At 40.2% G+C, this 24,772-nt stretch overlaps 1 protein-coding gene and 1 non-coding gene across 2 annotated transcripts in view; one reads left to right on the top strand and one right to left on the bottom strand.

Annotated features, from left to right (window-relative positions):
* The window catches only part of JAKMIP2 (janus kinase and microtubule interacting protein 2), a 194,118-nt gene that overhangs the window by 45,388 nt on the left and 123,958 nt on the right, over positions 1–24,772 (bottom strand). The window contains exons 3-5 of the mRNA XM_065935713.1: positions 6,706–7,203; positions 3,076–3,285; positions 1,138–1,236 (exon numbers count right to left, since the gene is read on the bottom strand). Of these exons, the coding sequence (XP_065791785.1) occupies positions 1,138–1,236; positions 3,076–3,285; positions 6,706–7,203 (807 nt within the window). The remainder of the gene's footprint in view (positions 1–1,137; positions 1,237–3,075; positions 3,286–6,705; positions 7,204–24,772) is intronic.
* Positions 23,344–23,415, top strand: TRNAA-AGC (transfer RNA alanine (anticodon AGC)). Its single transcript has one exon. It is a non-coding gene; the product is annotated as a tRNA-Ala (tRNA).

Consider the following 24,772-nt stretch of genomic DNA (forward strand, 5'->3'; position numbering starts at 1 on the left):
AGGAGAAAATGTAACTCATATATTATTGGAGGGGGTTTAATTGTCCTAACAACTCTGGAAAACTGTTTGGTAACAAGCGCTGAAACTGACTGCATGCATACTCTATGATCCAGTAATTCTGCTCCTTGGTATAGTCCCCCCAGACATGAACATATTTTCTCACCAGGGCATGTAGCAGCACCATTAACAACTTTAAACTATCATGGAACAACATATATGTCCATTAATAATAGATGAATAAATACATACATTTACTTATCACACATAATTGTATATACATATTGCACCATATATTTTTATAATAAAATATATATATATACCATACACTTTTATAATAAATGTATAATAATCATATAATCGAATAGGATGGAGTCGTGAACATGAATGAATTCTATATGCAACACAATGAATGACTCTCATCAATGTAACACTGAGCAAAAAGCCAGCTGCAAAAGGATAATTATTGTATGATTCCATTTACAACACATTTTTTTGGTGGTTATTGGTCATACTGCGCAGCTTGTGGTATCTTAGTTTCCTGATCAGAGATTGAACTTGGGCCCTGGTCATGAAAGCGCTGAGTCCTAAGCATTGGAACTCCAGGTAATTCCCTACAACACATTTTTAAAATGGCAATGGACATCCATAGTAAGAGAATTCAGTACAACGGCTAACTTTAGAAGGCTGGTGATTGAGAGAGGTCTCAAGAAGGGGAAGTTCGGAGACGCTGGTAGTCTTCCACTTATTCATCTGGCTAGTAGTTATATGAGTACTACACGTTGGGCGTATTTACTGAACTGTACCTTTATTATTTGTGCACTTTTCTTTACTATTCTGTACTATAACATCATATATACTACTATAGGGGTTTTCCAGGTGACTCAGTGGTAAAGAATCCACCTGCCAGTGCAGGAGACAAGGATTTGATCCCTGGGTCAGGAAGATCCCTGGAGTAGGAAATGACAACCCACTCCAGACTTCTTGCCTGGAAAATTCCATGGACAGAGCAACCTGGTGGGCTATAGGCTATGGGGTCACAAAGAGTTGGACACAACTAAGCGAATGAACATGGATATACTACTGTAACAAAATGCCTAAAAAGTAATAAAATTTGAAAAAAATCTGCTTAGAACTCACCAATTCATTTCGTTCATCTCCAAGCAAGGTATTCCTGTCTTCTAATTTTCTTATCGTGGCGTTCAACTCAGCTATTCTCTTCTGATTTCTTCGCAAATCCTACACATGAAAATTAAAATGGGAATTTCTTCAATAAAACTTTTCACAAAGTTTTAGAATGCTGCTCTTAAAAGTAATAGGCTTAGTTCCTTTCACCTGGTTTATGAGTTGAGAGTAAAATGTCCTCCTACTCAGAGGAGAGTAAATATTTACCTTATTCCAAAGCCCCAAATTCACTGCTTGGGTTTAAGATCACACCTGGTTGAAACTGCAAATGAATTCTATGTGGCAGATACTCCCTGGGGCCCTGACTCCTGACAAAGAAAGTGGTAGAAAACTGGATCAGTTTATGAGACCTGTGAGCTGAGAGATCAGGGTCATGCTGTGATTACATGAGGTTCAAGGAGCATCCCTTACGTCATGGCTACACAGTGCTTCCCACAGTTAGATAGGTGTCCTGCTATCACATTTAGCCAAAGAGAGTGTAGAATAGGAGGTAGGGATGGGATCTACAAATCCCTGCATACCTTTGGAGAAAAAGGTCAGATTCAGAAGACTGGTGCATTACCTCCATATATGAGACACAGTAGATTAATGGACAGACTTTGCTGGTAGATTTTGCCCAGATCAGCTGGCTTCCACACTGGTGTAATAGTCATGGAATCACTTCACACATAGCACTCATAGATAAATTCTGTGCTCTAGAGTCCACAGGACCATTACACACTTACATGTCCATTGTCATTTTACATTTTGATAGTGCTCTACTGTTGACAAAGCAGGTCCACACACATTATATCTCTAGATTCATAGTATCCTGGGAGATTTTGCAGAACCAAGAAGATTTAGTGAGGTCTAAGTTGTTCAAGGTCTCTATCAGTAGCTCAATAACTACCATGTACTGGATGCTATGCACCAGACACTATGCTCAATATTTTGCATATCTTTTCTCCTAACCTCAGACTAGCTCTATGGAGTACCACTACTGCCTCTGTTTTACAGATAGGGAACTCTGAGCTGTCAAAGGATCTGCTAAAGTCACACAACAAACAGCAGATCCAGAATTTATACTAAAGGGTATGACTTCAGAACATATTCTCTTGACAATTTTGCTATACTGCAGGTAGGTGTCAGTGATAGAACTAAAACTTACATCTGCTAAAATCTAGTTCAGTATTCTTTCTGCCACCTACTAGGATATATATATATATATATAAATAAATTCATAAATTATTCATTACTGAGTTCTAAGTATTAGCAATACTTTGAAATCTATCTTTGTTCCTAAATAATACATTGTCATCTTTTTAGCAGATAAATACTTTGAGAGATAAAACATATGAAAGTAAACTATATACAAGCTGATTTCTATCACTAAATGTCTAAAAATAATTTCTCATATAGAATGACGAAAATACAGGAAAATAAGTGTCAAACTCAACCAGACTTGAAGTTTTCAGGTGATGGTTACAAATGGTTTAGTCTTTTACACAGTTATACATTTTGACCCCTGTACATGATAACCGTTTTTACCAGTTTCCAATTCAATTGTTCATACAAGGGAAAATTCCCAGTCTTGGCAAGGGGCAAAGTATTTTCATCTAATTGGTTAGTCTTAAAATACGCTGATGTCTGCACAGGTATCATTTGGCTAGAAAAATTCTATGAAGAATTTTAAAAGATCTGTAATTCTCTTGTGATCAGCTAAGAGCAGTGCAGATCACTTTGTTGTCTATGAGTATAGAAAACCCTGCTCCCAAGATACTCCCTGATTTTATAGCAGGAGATAGAATTGATTTCTCTGTAGTAAACAGGAAAAGAGCTTAAGTGAAAAGTAAAACTTAGGTACTAAATAAAAGATGACTCCTGAGTCTTTAACTTCAACTTGAACAGACTTACTGGACTGCTGCAGTGTTCAGAGCCGTCTCCTGCCCTTCCTGGGATTTCTCGTTTTGGACTGCTCATGTTACATTCAGCCTCCTTGACCAGAAAGAGCTGTTCATCCAAAGCCTCCTTCTGGAGCTGGAGCTTCTGTACATAGCCTGTTTGGGTCTCCAGTTCCTTTTCCAGAGAAAAGATGATCCTGTCCTTGGCTTTGATCTCATCCATCTGAATTAAATGACACCCAGGACATTTTGTTTAACAATGCTGCAAAGAAATGCATCTTCACAATGGTATGAGCTTAACTTCTTTCTGCTCATTGAAACAGGAAAAAAATCATGAATACGACAAGTATATTTAATTCAGGAATAAGGCAAACTGGTGTCAAGGAGGGCAATTTTTTTTCTCTTTAGTTTACCCTGTGTAGATGCTGTGATTCAGTATATTGTTTGAAATAGTCTGGGTTGGTTGAACATAGAAAGCAAAAGTTAACTGGAAGACAGGTTATTAGTGTTAAAGACAGATACTAAATATTCTACTACAATGTTTCCCAGGACAAAGTGTGATGTTACTTCCTATTTGGGAGAACGATCTTTGAATTCCTTTTAAAAAGCAGTAACAACAATGAACAGGTCATTGAACCTGAACAAGCTTCAGTATTTCTAGTAGCTTCATCATTTTCTAAGGCCAGTATGTTTGCATTCAGGTGATGAGTTTGTCCTTCCATGGTTCATATTATATGGCTCCTTTCAATCCTACCCATTTTCCAGAGCAGCTAGTTCTTAGCAACCATTTTATTATTACCATCAGAAAATCATGGTTGGGACAAGAACAGGAACGGAAAATACCTGGCAATATTAGCCACTGTTTTCCCACCTGTATCTGTGGGATACATTTATTGTTAAGTCTGAGCATGGTTTCAGAAATACTTCTCAACTAAAGGCCAAAAGCATTTGGTACTTGTTGATCAGATTTCCATCAGACTAAAAACTTTCTGCCATCCCTGGGTGAGGGCTAGTGAAATTATTGTCTATAAACAATCTTTGAAGAAAGCAAGGCTTTCTTCTCATTTCATTATATTCTATGAGAATATTAAAAATGAAAATAGGGTAGGTAAGTAGACACATTTAGTATAAATAATAATATACTGTTCTCCTCTTTATAAGAATGTCTCCTTACACATAACAAATCACTTTGCACAAATGTTTCTTTGCTGTGTTCCTAAGACCAAAATACATTTTTGAATATATTTGGGACAGAAATTGTGTTATACGATCACATTTACCCACATGTAACTATTTGTGAGCTACTGCTTCCAAGTCACACGATTAAATTTTAGGTCATTTTGGGGAGGTCATGGTCCTGGGATATCATCTGATAATTTGGCAAGTAATCAAACACTGCCCTGTTAATTTGGGAGTAAACGCATTGTCTTTATTTTTATCTCCTTGTAGGAGACTTGAGTCTAGTGTTATTCTTATCTAAGTAGCATGTTCATTTGCTAGATCTGTTATCTATGGTTTATTTACAGTTTACCAGCACTCTAGATCTGCATGTTCCTACTTGGTTTTGATGTACCCTACATAAATAAACCTGCTGGGAAATCACCTCATCACACCCATATAATCATTTTAATCATCATAACTGAAGTTTATTGATCTTTTAATACATTCAATGCATTCAGGGTCTTACATATCTTATCTCATTTTAAAACAATCCTATTATGTAGTTCTGTTACCACCGCTTCACAGGTGATGACTGAAGACCCAAAGGGTAAAGAGCTTGATCATGGTCATATGGCTAATAAATGATGAGCCTGATTTAAAATACAGACTTCTGACTCTAGAGCCCATTCTATTAGGCACTGTGCTATACTTCTGCCAAGATTACCCTTCCAGCATTTTCTCAAAGTGGTTTTCTGTAGAATATCAAGTAACTAGTGTCAAGGAGTCTCAATTGCATACTGGCTGTAAGCATGGACTCTGGTTTCAGAATACTGAAAATCTTTCAGATTCCTAGGTCTTAAGTAGGGAGGGGGTACATATCAGTATTCTCTGGGGAAATTTTCTACACAGGATCACTCCCATTTCTCTCCCTTTCTGTTCCACAAATGGAACTGGGTGTTGGGGTAAGAACAAGATTAGAAGGAATAAATGAAGACAAGTACTTCTGTATTACTGAAAAAGTTTCCCATTTTTCTGTTTGCAGTCAATTTTTGAACTAATATTCAGAGAAACTAGATTGTACACTGTTACTCAGAGAGACATCATGTCTGTCTCTGCAATGTGCCAGTGAAAATAAGTCATGAAAAAATTATAACCATGGGTGGGTTGATGTATTTGTAGACTTATACTGAAACCATTGACAAACAACAATATTTAATGTAAAGCTTCCTTTTCATTTACCTACCTGCTGACTCCAGAGTTCACATCCTGATTCTTTCTTCAACAGCCACTGGTGTTTTAAAAACCAAAGGCAGGGCAGAGAACAATATTTCTGCACTGCGTTTGGTCTTTATTGTCAACCAATACAATAGCATGAATTGCAGATTAAAAAATTTGTAAAGTGTGGCAAAGGCAACATTTACAGTCACACCGTATTGCAGTACAAAGAAAATTACATATTTAATTTTTTTCTAATATGTCCTCTGATAACCACTTTTTACATAAAATTGAAATCCTAGCGATATCATCCAAGGGACATAATTAGAATTCTCAGAATATAAATGGCTAGAATGAGCAGATACAAGAAGGAAAGTGTTTTTAAAGTTCTTTTCTAAGAAAATATTTTTAGAGAAGCACGAAATACACCTGAACAGGTGATAGTTAATTTGATAATATATAACCCAGATATAACTGATGCTAAACATTCTGAATACAGATGCAAATAAACACTTCTAAGACAAGATCAATCTGCAACATGATAGCTTTCACACAGTAATTCTATTTGTTTTACTTTTAAGCATAGTGAAAAGACTGATGTGGCTTTTGGTCATATACATAGAAAAAAAGCTTCAACTCAGTAGGGGTTGAAGTAAGTCTTAGAAATTGGTTAATAGCAAGTAAGCTAGGTAGGAATGACAACCAATTTAAGAATTATAATGGTCTCTATTTTGAATTGCCTCCATTTACTTTGGCAAAGAAGAAGATCTATTTGTAAAATGATGAGGGGTTTTATAGCTCTACGTCTTGCCTTCAGACATGGTTCCTGGGGAGAAAACACGTGAATCCCTCAGTATGTTCCCAGTGGCTGCCATTTTCAGACACCTTGAAAGCCAAAGAAAATTCCCCTGCCCCTGTAAAAACATTTTATAAATGGAAAGCCTACAACACATGCCGATGTTGGAAGAGTATATCATTCAGAAAATTTCTATATACACCCAAGGAAACAGGAGCCATTAAATAGATAACTCTCCATACGTGTGAGGCTAGAAAAATCCACTTTTTATGAGAAAGTTGACTTCAAAATCGTTTACCTTTTACAATGCCAATTTTGGCCTGGGTGCATCTATTTACCTGTTGACTTATCTTGTACTAGACAGAAGGAGGGCACTGTTTATAATCGACTCATGAAAAAAACACCCGAAAAAGCAAGCCCCACGGCGCTCGGAAGCCTGGAAAGAGAACAGTTCTGCCCTGGGTTACTAACCAGCCTCCGAATATCCCGCTCCGACTCCCACTTGATCTTGGAGATGGCTTCCTGGTGGGACTGATGCTCACTCCTGAGGTCCCCAGCCTTGATTTTATCCGCTTGGATCATGTTGCTCAGCGCCTCGTCCACCTGCTTCTTGGCCGTTTTCAGGTCCGCAATCTCCTGCAAGAGCTTAAGGCGCTCGGCGTCGAAGAGTTTCCGGGCCTCCTCGCGGGCCTCGATGGTGAGCGCGGTCCTCACTTTGTCGCTGCTGCCGTCCCGCAGCGCGCACAGCGCCGACTTGAGCCTCTGGATCTCGCCGTCCCGCACCTTCACTGTCCGGGCCATCTCCTGCTCGTGCTGCTTGATGAGGTTCTCCCGCACGGCCTGCAGCTCCTTCATCTTTTCCTCGTGGAGCTTGGCTTTGAGCTCTGTCACCAGGACCGTGTGCTTCCGCTGCTCCAGCTCGCGGATCCGCTTGGCTTCTTGAGTCTTCTCTCGCTCGAGTTTAGATACCTGAGAGGTGAAAGGAGGAAGAGAGGTGAGCCTCGTCAGAAAGATGTGCTCCTAGGCAGGGCTGGCAGCTCTGATCGCTGGGATCTCCTAATGCCTCACCTCTTTTCAAATTCCAGCCCATAGTGGAAGGAGGGAGCGGGGAGGGGGCCCCGCGGGAAACCACAGGCCTTTTTATGTTGGGAGGACAGCATGGGAGGGCTTCCCTGACAGCTCAGTTGGTAAAGAACCCACCTGCAATGCATCAGAATCCGGTTTGATTCCTGGGTCGGGAAGATCCACTAGAGAAGGGATAGGCTACCCAACTCCAGTATTCTTGGACTTCCCTTGTGGTTCAGCTGGTAAAGGCTCTGCCCGCAAAGCGGGAGACCTGGGTTCGATCCCTGGGTTGGGAAGATCCCCTGGAGAAGGGAAAGGCTACCCACTCCAGTATTCTGGCCTGGAGAATTCCATGGGCTGTACAGTTCATGGGATCACAGAGAGTTTGACAAGGCTGAGCCACTTTAACTTTCACTGTATGTGAAAGCAGGACGTATCCGAGGATGCTTCCAATACTTTGTTCAGACAAATATTTGATGTTCTGGGGCTTTACTGTTTTGTACGGTCTTCAGGCAAGAAGCACAGGCATCACCCAGAGGCTTATCAGAAATGCAAGGGATCCATCCCAGACCTCTGAATGAGAGCCTGTGTTTAATACATCCCCCAGTGACAGACATACACATTAAAATTAGGAAGTTGTGCTCTAATGTTTTTCATCTTGGTGAGGAGTTCAAAATAGATCATCTGGAGATCATTCTAGACTACACATCCCTAGTGAGGTCTAAACTGATAACTGTGCATGTCCTAGGACACCCAGGATAGTCCATAGTTCAATATTTTGATCCGACTAAAAAGTTATGCCTAAAGTGATAGCATAAAACATTTCCCTTTCTTTTTCTTCTTTTTTTTTTTTTTCTTTTTTGAAGAGAGGATAACTGCTGCTGAGGGGGAGGTGAGGAATGAAGATGGTTGATACGTCCTCAACTTCACCTTCCTTACCATAGCTACTTGGTTCCACCCCCCACATTTTCACAGATAGACACACACCAGCAAAAACCCCCTGCAGTACAAGGACCTCTGTGTTACAGGAGGTCAGTGGCTATTATTTTGGCTACATGGGTGTCTGTCTGCATTCTTCACTATCTGAACTCTTATCTCCCTCTCTTCCCCATCTATGTCAACACTCTGGGGAATTTAATAAAGTATTGCTTCTAATCTTTTTACCTGCAAGGAGAAAAAAAAAATTCTCCTGTGTTTTTTACGATTTCCAATGGTAATACAGGTCTCTTTATAGATAAGCAATAGCACTGCCTTAATTTGGCTGTGAGTTTGTCTCTGATTTAGTAGATAAGTGTGTGGCCTGGCATCTGTAGCTTAAAAAAACCTCACTAGGCTCTTGTACTGTCCTCCTCCTGCTGTCGTCTCTGCTGCTTTCTTTGTTCCTCTGTCTCAGTCTTTTGCACAGAATCACACACGGGCAGTAACCTAGAAAAAGGGGAAAACTGGGCAGCCCCAGGAGTAATATCTAGGTGAGTGATACTGAGTCTCTGCCAATTGTAAAATTAGAACAGTTTGCAAAATAATTGCTGAGCCTTTCTAGCTGAAAAATTGTTAAGATCCAAATTCCTTATTGAAACAATTGTAATTATGACATAAAGTGTCTGAGATTTTACTTACCTTAATGGTTTACCTACCTTTAGCTAGAACAGGATTTTCTAAGTCCACATGGCATTCTATGAATATTTGATTTTAAAGGTACAACAATTATTCCCACGTAGGTTATTCTAAAAGGACTCAGGACACAAGGAGATTTGGCGAAATAAACAGTCAGGCATGCCCAAATGACTGTTCTCGGGTCTTGCCTCCAGCCCCAGGTCCCCTCCCACGTGTCTGTTAGCTCACAGGTTCTAGAGCAGCGCTGTCCCACACGGTGGCCACTAGCCACAGCGAGCACTTGTGATACTGGAAAGTCTGAACTGAGCCTGGCCCCAGGTACAGAATACTCATCTCATTTCTAAGACTTAGTATGAAGTAAACATTAATATATCATTAATAATTTTTATATTGGTTGAAACTATAATATTTCGAAGTTTTTTTGGCCTTGTGGCATGTGGTATCTTCTTCAAGCAGGGATCAAACCCATGCTCCCTGCATTGGAAGTGTGGAGTCTTAAACAATGGACTGCCAGGGAAGTCCAAAACTATATATAGTATTTTGGATAAATTAGGTAAAATAAAGTATACTATTAAAATTAATTTGGTTTATTGTTACTTTTTAAAATTGTAGTTACAAGAAGTTTTAAAATCACATATGTGGCTTGCATTTGTGGCTTGCATTATATTTCTTTTGGACAGTATTACTCCAGAGTTCTTGGAGGTTCATTTACCAAACTGAGCTTTCATCACACTGCTGCTGACATTCTCTTAGCAAAATCCTGTTATGATCTATGTGCCAGGGCTTCTTCCTGTTGGGGAATAGAATCCCAACACTTCAACTGCCCCTTTCAGCTCTCAAAAGACTTGGCTGGACTTTCAGCCCCTATTTTAACTCCTCACTTGACATCTCAGGCATAGAGCAGTATTCTATTTTCTGCACACACCCTGAATCTCTACACCTCTGTGCCTGCCTAAGTTTCTTCTTCCTGATCCGCCCTTCCCTCAGCTCCTTTTGGGATCCTCTCATTCCTCCTGACCCAGCTAGATGCTACCCTCTCTGGTCATAACACCCTGATCACCCAGGACCAAGCTCATTTCTTCTGCATTTGTCTTCTCAGTGCAGTTTGTTAACACCTCCTTGCTGGTCTCTTCCACATTTTTCTTTATGCTGTATATATATATATTTTTGTACACTTGTCTGTCCTCACTATCTCCTCTCCTACCCCACCTTGATTGGAAACTCCTGGAAGGCTGCCAGTGAGCCTTGTTCATCATTGTCTACCCAGTGGTTGTCAGCACAACATAGAAGACAAAAGAGCATGCGTGAAATTAAAGAATGTAAGCCAATATGTTTCCCTGGCTAGCCTCATAAACAGAGGCAGGAATAATGTATCCTGTCATTCATTTTAGAGAACATAGGCTTGCACTGTTACCCAGAGCAGTCCTCATCCATCCCTTCCCTGTATAAAACAATAAAAGAAAAATGCCCCCAACATATAATGTCTGCCTGTGCTCTGTTTGATATTTCTCCCAATGCTTCAGTAATGACAGCCTAAATCTTACTTCCCATTTTTTCTACAATGAACTGAAGAAGGGCTTTCTAGACTATGAGTGGGCAAACAGTACCCCATGAGCCAAATCTTTCCCACCCCCTCCCGCTTTGTGAATAAAGTTTTATTGGAACACAGCCAGGCCCATCCATTTCCATGTTGCCTATGGCTGCTTTCACGCTACAATGAAGCTGAGTAGTTTCACAGAATCTCTCTGGCCCACAAAGCCTAAAATATTTACTCTTTTGTACTTCACAGAAAATGTTTGCTGATTTTTCTTTAATATAATGTAATTTTTGAAAAGAGGGGCCTTATTTTTCACTGAGTTAAAATCTCTGATAATTTACCTTCCATCAATTTACCTTGGGGAAATTAACTCAAGTGATAGGAAACTATCATCTTCAACTGAAGATGAAATTGATCATCTTCAATTTCAGCAGGATGTATTTACATTCCTTAGGCATTTGGAACAGTATCATGACCATAAGAGCAGATAGGTAATGGGTTATTAGGGGAATTTTAGCAGCTTTTCCTAAAACAATGAAAAGCTGTAGTAAAAATGGAAAAAGGGTAATGAATTCTGGGTTTGTATTTTGATTTCACCATCTACTGTCTTTAAGAAAGTTGCTTTATCCTGAGGATCTTTGATTACACTTTAAAAAATACCTGTAAAAGACATATTTTTAGGATTAAATTAGATAACAAATGAGAAAGTAGCTTAAATTGTAAAGTACTGTAAAATGTAAGGTAATATTATACTGGATATAAGAGGAAATACTCATGACCTAAAATTATTTATGTGAAGTTCTCTGCAGGTGTATTATATTATAACAGTTTGTGATTCTGCAATTTCTCTCAAGCTATAAACACTAATCTTTTATGGAGAGGAGATGAATGAAAAAGAAAAAAAAAGTAAAAATGAAAATACAGGTGTATGGAAAATATACTCCAGCATGAAGACAAAACAAATAGGAACACACACTGGCGTTTTTGTCCATCACTTAAAGGAATCCACAGAATTCAAAAAAAGAAAAAGAAAATATACTGAATTACTTTTGGCACTTTTTTTTTTTTTTTTTTTTTTTTTTTTTTTTTTTTTTTTTTTTTTTAATATTATTTTATTAGTTGGAGGCCAATCACTTTACAACATTTCAGTGGGTTTTGTCATACATTGACATGAATCAGCCATATAGTTACATGTATTCCCCATCCCGATCCCCCCTCCCACCTCCCTCCCCACCCGACTCCTCAGGGTCCTCCCAGTGCACCAGGCCCGAGCACCTGACTCATGTATCCCACCTGGGCTGGTGGTCCGTTTCACCATAGATAATATACATGCTGTTCTTTCAAAACATCCCACCCTCACGTTCTCCCCCAGAGTTCAAAAGTCTGTTCTGTATTTCTGTGTCTCTTTTTCTGTTTTGCATATAGGGTTATCGCCACCATCTATCTAAATTCCGTATATATGTGTTAGTATACTGTAATGTTCTTTATCTTTCTGACTTACTTCACTCTGTATAATGGGCTCCAGTTTCATCCATCTCATTAGAACTGATTCAAATGAATTCTTTTTAACGGCTGAGTAATATTCCATGGTGTATATGTACCACAGCTTCCTTATCCATTCATCTGCTGATGGGCATCTAGGTTGCTTCCATGTCCTGGCTATTATAAACAGTGCTGCGATGAACATTGGGGTGCACGTGTCTCTTTCAGATCTGGATTCCTCAGTGTGTATGCCCAGAAGTGGTATTGCTGGGTCATATGGCAGTTCTATTTCCAGTTTTTTAAGAAATCTCCACACTGTTTTCCATAGTGGCTGTACTAGTTTGCATTCCCACCAACAGTGTAAGAGGGTTCCCTTTTCTCCACACCCTCTCCAGCATTTATTGCTTGTAGACTTTTGGATAGCAGCCATCCTGACTGGCGTGTAATGGTACCTCATTGTGGTTTTGATTTGCATTTCTCTGATGATGAGTGATGTTGAGCATCTTTTCATGTGTTTGTTAGCCATCTGTATGTCTTCTTTGGAGAAATGTCTGTTTAGTTCTTTGGCCCATTTTTTGATTGGGTCGTTTATTTTTCTGGAATTGAGCTTCAGGAGTTGCTTGTATATTTTTGAGATTAATCCTTTGTCTGTTTCCTCATTTGTTATTATTTTCTCCCAATCTGAGGGCTGTCTTTTCACCTTACTTATAGTTTCCTTTGTAGTGCAAAAGCTTTTAATTTTCATTAAGTCCCATTTGTTTATTTTTGCTTTTATTTCCAATATTCTGGGAGGTGGGTCATAGAAGATCTTGCTGTGATTTATGTCGGAGAGTGTTTTGCCTATGTTCTCCTCTAGGAGTTTTATAGTTTCTGGTCTTACATTTAGATCTTTAATCCATTTTGAGTTTATTTTTGTGTATGGTGTTAGGAAGTGTTCTAGTTTCATTCTTTTACAAGTGGTTAACCAGTTTTCCCAGCACCACTTGTTAAAGAGATTGTCTTTTTTCCATTGTATATCCTTGCCTCCTTTGTCAAAGATAAGCTGTCCATAGGTTCGTGGATTTATCTCTGGGCTTTCTATTCTGTTCCATTGATCTATATTTCTGTCTTTGTGCCAGTACCATACTGTCTTGATGACTGTGGCTTTGTAGTAGAGTCTGAAGTCAGGCAGGTTGATTCCTCCAGTTCCATTCTTCTTTCTCAAGATTACTTTGGCTATTCGAGGTTTTTTGTATTTCCATACAAATTGTGAAATTATTTGTTCTAATTCTGTGAAAAATACCGTTGGTAGCTTGATAGGGATTGCATTGAATCTATAGATTGCTTTGGGTAGAATAGCCATTTTGACAATATTGATTCTTCCAATCCATGAACACGGTATGTTTCTCCAACTGTTTGTGTCCTCTTTGATTTCTTTCATCAGTGTTTTATAGTTTTCTATGTATAGGTCTTTTGTTTCTTTAGGTAGATATACTCCTAAGTATTTTATTCTTTTTGTTGCAATGGTGAATGGTATTGTTTCCTTAATTTCTCTTTCTGTTTTTTCATTGTTAGTGTATAGGAATGCAAGGGATTTCTGTGTGTTAATTTTATATCCTGCAACTTTACTATATTCATTAATTAGCTCTAGTAATTTTCTGGTAGAGTCTTTAGGGTTTTCTATGTAGAGGATCATGTCATCTGCAAACAGCGAGAGTTTCACTTCTTCTTTTCCTATCTGGATTCCTTTTATGTCTTTTTCTGCTCTGATTGCTGTGGCCAAAACTTCCAACACTATGTTGAATAGTAGTGGTGAGAGTGGGCATCCTTGTCTTGTTCCTGATTTCAGAGGAAATGCTTTCAATTTTTCACCATTGAGGGTGATGCTTGCTGTGGGTTTGTCATATATAGCTTTTATTATGTTGAGGTATGTTCCTTCTATTCCTGCTTTCTGGAGAGTTTTAATCATAAATGAGTGTTGAATTTTGTCAAAGGCTTTCTCTGCATCTATTGAGATAATCATATGTTTTTTATCTTTCAATTTGTTAATGTGGTGTATTACGTTGATCGATTTGCGGATATTAAAGAATCCTTGCATTCCCGGGATAAAGCCCACTTGGTCATGGTGTATGATTTTTTTAATATGTTGTTGGATTCTGTTTGCTAGAATTTTGTTAAGGATTTTTGCATCTATGTTCATCAGTGATATTGGCCTGTAGTTTTCTTTTTTTGTGGCATCTTTGTCTGGTTTTGGAATTAGGGTGATGGTGGCCTCATAGAATGAGTTTGGAAGTTTACCTTCTTCTGCAATTTTCTGGAAGAGTTTGAGTAAGATAGGTGTTAGCTCTTCTCTAAATTTTTGGTAGAATTCAGCTGTGAAGCCATCTGGTCCTGGGCTTTTGTTTGCTGGAAGATTTCTGATTACAGTTTCGATTTCCTTGCTTGTGATGGCTCTGTTAAGATCTTCTATTTCTTCCTGGTTCAGTTTTGGAAAGTTATACTTTTCTAAGAATTTGTCCATTTCATCCAAGTTGTCCATTTTATTGGCATAGAGCTGCTGGTAGTAGTCTCTTATGATCCTTTGTATTTCAGTGTTGTCTGTTGTGATCTCACCCTTTTCATTTCTTATTTTGTTAATTTGGTTCTTCTCTCTTTGTTTCTTAATGAGTCTTGCTAATGGTTTGTCAATTTTGTTTATTTTTTCAAAAAACCAGCTTTTAGCTTTGTTGATTTTTGCTATGGTCTCTTTAGTTTCTTTTGCATTTATTTCTGCCCTAATTTTTAAGATTTCTTTCCTTCTGCTAACCCTGGGGTTCTTCATTTCTTCCTTCTCTAATTGTTTTAGGTGTAGAGTTAGGTTATTTATTTGGCTTTTTTCTTGTTTCTTGATGTGTGCCTGTAATGCTATGAACCTTCCCCTTAGCACTGCTTTTACAGTGTCCCATAGGTTTTGGGTTGTTGTGTTTTCATTTTCATTTATTTCTATACATACTTTGATTTCTTTTTTGATTTCTTCTATGATTTGTTGGTTATTCAGAAGCGTGTTATTTAGCCTCCATATGTTGGAATTTTTAACAATTTTTTTCCTGTAATTGAGATCTAATCTTACTGCACTGTGGTCAGAAAAGATGACTGGAATGATTTCAATTTTTTTGAATTTTCCAAGACCAGATTTATGGCCCAGGATGTGATCTATTCTGGAGAAGGTTCCGTGTGCACTTGAGAAAAAGGTGAAGTTGATTGTTTTGGGGTGAAATGTCCTATAGATATCAATTAGGTCTAGCTGGTCCATTGTATCATTTAAGGTTTGTGTTTCCTTGTTGATTTTCTGTTTAGTTGATCTATCCATGGTTGTGAGTGGGGTATTAAAGTCTCCCACTATTATTGTGTTACTATTAATTTCCTCTTTCATACTCGTTAGTGTTTGCCGTACATATTGCGGTGCTCCTATGTTGGGTGCATATATATTTATAATTGTTATATCTTCTTCTTGGATTGATCCTTTGATCATTATGTAGTGACCTTCTTTGTCTCTTTTCACATCCTTTATTTGAAAGTCTATTTTATCTGATATGAGTATTGCGACTCCTGCTTTCTTTTGGTCTCCGTTTGCGTGAAATATTTTTTTCCAGCCCTTCACTTTGAGTCTGTATGTGTCCCTTGTTTTGAGGTGGGTCTCTTGTAGACAGCATATATAGGGGTCTTGTTTTTGTATCCATTCAGCCAATCTTTGTCTTTTGGTTGGGGCATTCAACCCATTTACATTTAAGGTAATTATTGATAGGTGTGGTCCCGTTGTCATTTACTTTGTTGTTTTGGGTTCACGTTTATACAACCTTTCTGCATTTCCTGTCTAGAGAAGATCCTTTAGCATTTGTTGAAGAGCTGGTTTGGTGGTGCTGAATTCTCTCAGCTTTTGCTTGTCTGTAAAGCTTTTGAATTCTCCTTCATATCTGAATGAGATCCTTGCTGGGTACAGTAATCTAGGTTGTAGGTTATTCTCTTTCATTACTTTCAGTATGTCCTGCCATTCCCTTCTGGCCTGGAGGGTTTCTATTGATAGATCAGCTGTTATCCTTATAGGAATCCCTTTGTGTGTTATTTGTTGTTTCTCCCTTGCTGCTTTTAGTATTTGTTCTTTGTGTTTGATCTTTGTTAATTTGATTAATATGTGTCTTGGGGTGTTTCGCCTTGGGTTTATCCTGTTTGGGACTCTCTGGGTTTCTTGGACTTGGGTGGCTATTTCCTTCCCCATTTTAGGGAAGTTTTCAGCTATTATCTCCTCGAGTATTTTCTCATGGCCTTTCTTTTTGTCTTCTTCTTCTGGAACTCCTATGATTCGAATGTTGGGGCGTTTCACATTGTCCCAGAGGTCCCTGAGGTTGTCCTCATTTCTTTTGATCCTTTTTTCTTTTTTCCTCTCTGCTTCATTTATTTCCACCATTTTATCTTCTACCTCACTTATTCTATCTTCTGTCTCCGTTATTCTACTCTTGGTTCCCTCCAGAGTGTTTTTGATCTCATTCATTGCATTATTCATTTTCAATTGACTCTTTTTTATTTCTTCTAGATCTTTATTAAACATTTCTTGCATCTTTTCAATCTTTGTCTCCAGGCTATTTATCTGTACCTCCATTTTGCTTTCAAGATTTTGGATCATTTTTATTATCATTATTCTAAATTCTTTTTCAGGTAGATTCCCTATCTCCTCCTCTTTTGTTTGACTTGGTGGGCCCTTTTCATGTTCCTTTACCTGTTGGGTATTTCTCTGCCTTTTCATCTTGTTTAGATTGCTGTGTCTGGAGTGGGCTTTCTGTATTCTGGAGGTCTGTGGTTCCTTTTTATTGTGGAGGTTTTACCCAGTGGGTGGGGTTAGACGATTGGCTTGTCAAGGTTTCCTGATTAGCGAAGCTTGTGTCAGTGTTCTGGTGTGCGGATCTTGATTTCTTCTCTTTGGATAGCAATGGAGTGCCCAGTAATGAGTTTTGAGATGGGTCTATGTGTTAGGTGTGACCTTGGGCAGTCTGTATGTTGACGTTCAGGGCAATGTTCCTGCGTTGCTGGAGAATTTGCGTGGTATGTCGTGCTCTAGAACTTATTGGCTCTTGGGTGGTGGTTGGTTTCGTTGCAGGTATGGAGGCTTTTGTAGGGTCACTTATTACTTAAAGATTCATGTAGTCAGGAGTTTTCTGGTGTTCTCAGGTTTTGGGCTTAAGTCTCCTGCTTCTGGATTTCAGTTTTATTCTTCCTATAGTCTCAGGACTTCTCCAACTATACAGCACTGATAATAAAACTTCTATGTTAATGGTGGAAAGTTTCTCCCCCGTTAGGGATACCCAGAGAGGTTCACCGAGTTACATGGAGAAGAGGAGAGGGAGGAGGGAGATAGAGATGGGCAGGAGGAGAAAGAGGGGGACTCAAGAGGAGAGAGACAGATCTACGAAGTTGTCTGATCTCAGAGTGTTCTCCGTAGCCCAGACACCCACAAAGATTCACAGAATTGGATTGGGAAGAGAAGGGGGAAGGAGGAAATAGAGGTGTTCTGAGGTAGAAAACAGAGTCAAGATTGGGAGAGAATAATCAACACACTCGTGAATAAAAATGGGAGCTGAATATTGGATTCTTAAATGTTCACAATTTATATCATATACTGAAAAACAAAAATTAAAAATCTAGAGTAGAGGTTAGACTCTTAAAAATACTATATTAAAAACAAAAACCAAAACACACAAAAGAAATTTTAGAAATATATATGAAGTTTGGTATAAAAATAGGGCTTCTCTTCTTTTTTTTTTTTTTTTTTTCTTCGCTTTCTCTTTCTTCTGTAAGGTTATAGTGGATTGAAAATGAAAATTAAGGCGTAGTAAAAGGAGTGCTAGAGGGCTTTAAAAGAAATAAGAGAAAAAGAAAAAGAAAATAGAAGAGAAGAAAAAAGAAAAGAAAAAAAGAAGAAAAAAAAAAAAAAAGAAAAAAGAATGAGAAAAAAAATTGTTTTGCGTAATTAAAAAAAATCGTAAAAATCTATGAAAATGAAAGTTAAGGAGTAATGGGGGAGTAATAAGGAATTTTTAAAGGAAAATAAAAGAGAACCAAGAAAAAAGAAAGAAAAAAAAAAATTTTTTTTTCCTTACTTAAAAAAAAAAAAAAAAAAAAAAAAAAAAGAAAAAGAAAAAATATATCTAGGAGTTTCCCTGGAGCTGTTGCGGTCAGTGTGGGTTCGGCTCAGCTTCAGATAGCTCCTCGTTCCAGCTTACACTTCTCGATATCTACAGGCCCTTCCGGTGTAGTCAGTCCGTGGTTTCTTCGGGGATTTTAATCTGTTACACCGGTCCCTTTGTTTATTTGGGTTCTGTTGCCGGTTTCTCTTCCGCGCCTAATTTCCGCCCTGACACACGGGGCGGAGGTGGATTCTTATTCAGGTAGCTAGTTCCGTCGCGCTGCGGCGAGGGGCTGTGCGGGGAGGGACCGGCGCTCCCGGGAGAGGCTTGCGCTCTTTTCTCGATCTGCGCTGCTCAGGCTCCGGGCTGCTCCGTCTGAAGCGCGCGCCACGCTGCGCGCGGCTCCAGCCCTCGGGCGATTCACAAAAGCGCGGCACACAAAGCCGGGCCCGCGCTCCGTCCCCACGCCGCCCGAGCGGCCCAGGCAGCCAGGCGCTTGACGGGCGCTCTCTCCCCGGGTGCGGCGCGTCCTCTGCCCCGCGCGGTCCCAGTCTCAGTCCCCGCCGGCGCCAGTCGGGAGCGCGCGCCCTCTGCCCTCCGTGTCCCCAGCCGCAATTCCCGCCCGCGCCGGTCGGGCGCCCGCGCCCTCCGTCTCGCCACGACCCTCCCGGCGGGCTTCGGCCGCCCAGAATCTCGGTCCCTTTGTTCTGCGAACGGCCGGCAGTGTGTTCGGGCCGGTTAATTTTCTGTCTCTTTTGCTGTCCCACAGTTCAAGCTGGCAACTCACAAAAGCTCCCTCTGATTGTCCTCAGGGTGCTCAGGCCCGGATCCAGCCCCAAGTAATGCCGCCCGCTCCTCTCCGTTCCGTCCCCACTTGCTGGTGGCGGATGCGGGCGTCTGGGGTACTTTTCTGCTGGGAGTTGCTTTTAGGCTCTTAATCTGTGGGTTTTATTTATTGTATCCCTCCCAGTCAGATTCAAACTCTTGAGATTCCAACACTTCCCCCAGGCCCGCCAGAGCGAGGGTTTCCCGGTGTCTGGGAACGTCCTCTATTAAGTCCCTTCCCGGGACGGATCTCCGTCCTTAGCTCTTTTGTTTCGCTTTTTATCTTTTATATTTTGTCCTACCTCCTTTCGAAGACAATGGGCTGCTTTTCTGGGCGCCTGATGACCTCAGCTAGCGATCAGAAGTTGTTTTGTGAAGTTTGCTCTGCGTTCAGTTATTTTTTTGATGAATTTCTAGGAGAGAAAGTGGTCTCTCCGTCCTACTCCTCCGCCATCTTGGCTCCTCCCCCAGTTGTCCTTTTGGCACTTTTTAATGTCTACTTATTTGGTTGTCATGGAAGCTTTCATTTTTGGCAGTATTTCTAGGTACTTTTTTTTTTTTTTTTAAACTTGAAAAGAGTTTCACTATGAAGGAGATACAAAGAACGTGACTGACATCTGGGAGGAAAAAAGAGTCAATAAAAATTTTGAAGTAAAAATATTTTCTGAAAATTATTTATAGCTTCAATTGTACCACTAAGAAATAGATTTTAATATCTTAATGTAAAAAAAAAATCTTAATGTAAATCATGAAAATGAGTATACAAAAAGATGAAGAACTACTCCTGAGTAATATGAAAAAATGTGAAGATAATACTTTGAAAGGTAAAGTTAATTAGTTGATTGAAGAGAGAATCAATTTTTACTTGTGGAAATGTTATATGGACAAAAATTTCAGCTCTACCACAAAAAAATAGTAGGCATTTATCTGGGGCTTAACTTACTATGTATGAATTAAGCACTTTTTTAAAGTCTTTACACGTATCAATACACTTAACTTCCTAGGTGGTTCTACGACATAAGTAGTATTTATTACATCTGAATTTCTGGTGAGAAAAGTGGGGAACAGGCTCTATAGAAGCACAACATAAAGAAGACCCAGCTAGGTCAGGGCAGAGCCCAGATCTCCTAGTTTGCTCTGAAAGCTTTGGCAAGCTAGGGCCCCAGACTCAGCCTCAGTTTACTCATGTGTAAACTAGGATTGGTGATATCTTTCTCATATGATTGTTGCAAGGACTGACTTCCATAATCCAGCAAAGTCCTTTAGATAGGCTGGAACACATGGACAATTATTAACTATTAATACATGGTAGATATTAAATATTAATTTGATGAGCATTACTGCACATTAATATTTTATCATGCAATGTATACTAATACCATGAACAACATAAACCTAAATACCCATATTATGGTGGTAAGATGAGTGGTACTATAATTATATTATAAGACCTTAGCAACTATTTTCCTAATAGAGATGTTCAAAGATAAAATTGGGTTTCCTCAAGATGTCCTGAGTTTCTTGATGGCATCTCATTTTAACTTGGAAGACACCTGTTTAATGTATACAAAGAAGTTATAGGGGGTAGGGTGGGACAGGGCCTGAGGGTGAGCACTGAACAGAGATTTGAATAAAAGACTTCCTATATCCCTTTTACCCCAGAGGTTTTATAAAAAAAAAATCATTAGGAAAATTTAATGCTGCTTCCACTATGATAGAAGGAAGAAAAATCATGACTAGCTTCCCAGGCTTCCCATTATATTTTCTTCTTTTGTCCTAATTCTAGTTTTGCCTTTGAAAAATGCCACTGTAAATTCTGCTAAGATAAAGAAGGTGATGTTTGAGTTTTAATGTGATCTTAGAAATCTAGGATTAAACATTGGACTGCCTATCCAAGGTAAGGAGGGTTGAGAGGTTATCAAGACAAGACAGGCCAGCCAAATGTTCAGCTTGGATTATCTGCATCAGATGTAGCCAGAGATCTAAACGCACAGTGGGCTGGCAGGGGTTTTCATGGACACTAAGTAATTCTCCGACAGGAGATGTGAAGAAGGAAAGGCTGCCTCCATAGGAATAGGGCTCATAAGGGCTTCCCTGGTAGCTCAGCTGGTAAAGAATCCGCCTGCAGTGCAGGAGTTCCCAGTTCAATTCCTGGGTTGGGAAGATCCCCTGGAGAAGGGATAGGCTACCCACTCCAGTATCCTTGGGCTTCCATGGTGGCTCAGTTGGTAGGATCCACATGCAATGCGGGAGACCTGGGTTCGATCCCTGGGTTGGGAAGATCCCCTGTAGGAGTGCATGGCAACCCATCCCAGTATTCTTGCCTGGAGAATCCTGAAGGACAGAGGAGCCTGGCGGGCTACAACATGGGGTCCCAAAGAGTTGGACACAAATAAGCAACTAAGCACAACACAGCCTAAGGGAGATTTTATACAACCTGGGGAAGTAATAAAAGCTTCTCTCTTTTCATTTGTTGCTTTTAGCTACTTAGGTTTCCTGAAAACAAAACTAAATTTGTAGAAAGCAAGAAGTGCTGGATGCCCAGTGTGGGCCCTGAACCTGCAAACTCTAGAGCACTAGCCTGAGGAGAGAGAAGGTTGGCTGGTTTTCTGAGAGCACCCTGGAGGCAACAGAGTGCAGTGGCGTAAGAAAGCGCCACCTTGATCACAGCCTTAGAGAAGATGGGAATTCCCATTTTGGCTCCTCCTCTAGCTGTGTCACTGGGAGCACATGAATTACATAGAACTTGTGTGTTTCTCAGTGAAATCAGAATAGTAATCAGATGCTGCCTTTGGCCCAGGCTCTCAGTGAGGACTGCTCTGCAGTCTAAAGGACTGTTCTAAGGGTGGAAACTCCTTTCTGGAGCTGACTCTGCCCAAAGCAAGCATCCCAGGCCTGCCACCCTGCAAACTTGACCCTTAGAGGCCTGTCCTCTGCTGCTGCTTCATCCCCTCTGTGACTGTGGGCTTCACTGTAGCTGCAGGCTGCCTCTGAGGGAGAGGACGAAAGCCTGGGGAACTGGGTGGGTGGATTTCACATCACACAGCAATCCCTGGTATGCTTACACACCCTGAGCAGCAGATCAGTGTCCACAGAGGAGACACACAGGAAAACACCATGGCTTAATGGCTCAGTGCTGGTCCAAGAAAGACAGATCTGGTGGAAATATTTCTTCCACCTGAGCCTGGGGTGGCCCCCCTCAATCAATACTATAATATGCCATGGGGTTTTGGGGAATGTTTTAAAAAGAATCATGATAATTCACTCAACAAGTAGGACATGTCTCCTACATGTCGGGCGGCACTGTGAACACTGGGGATCCCTTACTTAGGGGGTCCCTGAAGCAGGCAAGGAAGCATACAATTCAATAGAGCAGGGACAGCAGGCAAGAAACCAGCAAACAAACAAATAACATAACTTCAGACAGTACAGAGTCCTGTGATTAAAGCACTACAGGGTGATGTGCTAGATAGAGTACATGGAATGAAGGGACAGTGTCATGCAACTTGGTGATCAGGGAAGGGTCCTGAAGAACTAGAGCAGATTCCTTTCCCGACTATATTGAAAGGACCTTAGCTCTTTTATGTTATCCCTAATCTGCTCATTTCATAGATGCACAAATGCAGGTCCAAAAAGGTCATCCAGCAGAGAGACCTCACCTGTATTCTTTCCTCTCCACCATAAGCCCCCATAGTTACATCCTTTTGGCCCCTATGATTGGAGTCCTGTCAAAATGACCTACATATCTCCATGTTTTTTCCTATCAGTGCTTTACAAATCTTTCAGATAATTTCTACTAACCATAAGTTGGCTGTGTCTAATATTTTAGTTTCATTTTCCTGCAGTGGAAATGCAGGCATCTATGGGAGAAGGATAGGGGCATATCCCCAACCCCCCCCCCCCCGCCCCACACTTCATTTCTCCATTTGAAATCTGCATAATAGTAAAAAGAAAAGTTCTGACATTGTCTCTTCCTCTGTCTATGGTTTTCAGTATTTTCCAGACATTCACATGTTTTAAGTATTGCACTGGCCCTGCAAAACATGTAAACAACCTAAATGCCCAGTGATAAATAAATAGATGAAGAAAATGTCATATATCACCTCCTATACACACACAATGAAATATTCAGCCATAGAAAGGAAGGAAATTCTGTCATTTGCAACACTATGCCAAGTGAAATAAGCCAGATAAAGACAAACACTGTATGATCACACTTACATGTGGAATTAAAAAAAAAAAATAGAGCTCATATATAGGGAATGGATTGGTGGTTACCAGAGGCAGAATGTAGGAGATGGCTAAGGTGGTTAAAAGGTACAAACATCCAGTTACACGGTAAGTTGTGAGGATGTAATGTATAGCATGGTGATTATAGTTAACAGTCCTCTTAACAGTATCTGAAGATTGCAAAAAGAGTATATCTTAACGGTTCTCATCACAGCAGCTGGGGGTATAGCGCAGTGGTAGAGCGCATGCTTAGCACGCATGAGGCCCTGGGTTCAATCCCCAGCACCTCCATCTTCAGGGCTTCCCTGGTGGCTCAGCTGGTAAAGAATCTGCCCACAAAGCGGGAGACCTGGGTTCGATCCCTGGGTCGGGAAGATCCCCTGGAGAAGGGAAAGGCTACCCACTCCAGTATTCTGGCCTGGAGAATTCCATGGACTGTATAGTCCATGGGGTCGCAAAGAGTTAGACACAACTGAGAGACTTTCACTTTCACTTTCATCACAAGAACAAAAACTTTGTAACTCTGTGAGGTGATGGCCATTGACTAAACTTATTGTGATAATCATTTCACAATGTATACATTTATCAAATCATTATGTTGCACACATAAAATGAACACAATGTTATGCATCAATTATATCTCAATAAAACTGGGGGGAAACACATTTGAAAAAAGAGTGCAGATGTGGGAGGAGAGGGAAGGGGAGTTGAAGACCCAGCTCTGCCACCAACAAGCACGTGACTCTGAGTGAACTGCTTTATGTCACTGAGCCTCGGTTTCCACATTTGTAAAATGTGGATAATGACAGTGCGCACCTCAGAGAATGGTAGTGAGGATGAAATGTGATAACTGAATTATAACACAACATGTTTGATGATATCTGCTCAAAAAATACACACACATAACTTAGGAAGTCAACACAACTATTACCCCATGTGACAAAGAAAGATACAGGTATTTCATAACCTGCTCAGGGTCACTCAGGTGCTAAGGGAAAGAGCTGGGATTATGTGAAGAAGAAAAGCAGTTCTTACCATGTGTGACTGATAGTAAACATTCAATAAGGTCCAGTATGTGTGACCCTGCTCTATCTGCAATATTTTCTGCAAATGTCAATGGGATGATTTGTCTTTCTGGAAAAATGAGTAATATCCCATCACTCCAAAGGTTTCCACTCTTTAACTGGTCCATTCCCCTGAGGTTAAATTGTCGTTTTATCATCCTAGCCTTGGAGTCAAACTGAGAGTGTGAATTCACAGGCCGGCATTGTTCATGTTCTCTCTCTTAAAGCCTGGGCCTTTGGTAACACAACCGTATTTATTTTAATAAAACTGCTTTATGACTTGCTTGCCCTCTAAATTCCCTTTGCTCTTTGGGGAATGCTGCTGACAGGTGGGGAGGCTTTGCTGTCGTCTCTGTGCTAGGATTATAATTAACTGCCACGGAGAGGGAGTCTGGGGGAGGGGCAGAGGGTGGACGACAAGGGCAGTGCTTTCATTTCAGAGTCTGGCTTCTAGTCTCTTGTCAGAGGAGACTGAAGATCTCCTCTTGTCTGACCTGCTGGCTTAGACACCAGGGCCCAGCCCTGGGTAAACAGGCAAGATAAACAGCTCTGTCCACAGTCAAGAGTTACCCTTTTTAAAAGGC

Source organism: Muntiacus reevesi, chromosome 1 (genome assembly GCF_963930625.1).
Source record: "Muntiacus reevesi chromosome 1, mMunRee1.1, whole genome shotgun sequence".
NCBI classification, from domain to species: Eukaryota; Metazoa; Chordata; class Mammalia; order Artiodactyla; family Cervidae; genus Muntiacus; species Muntiacus reevesi.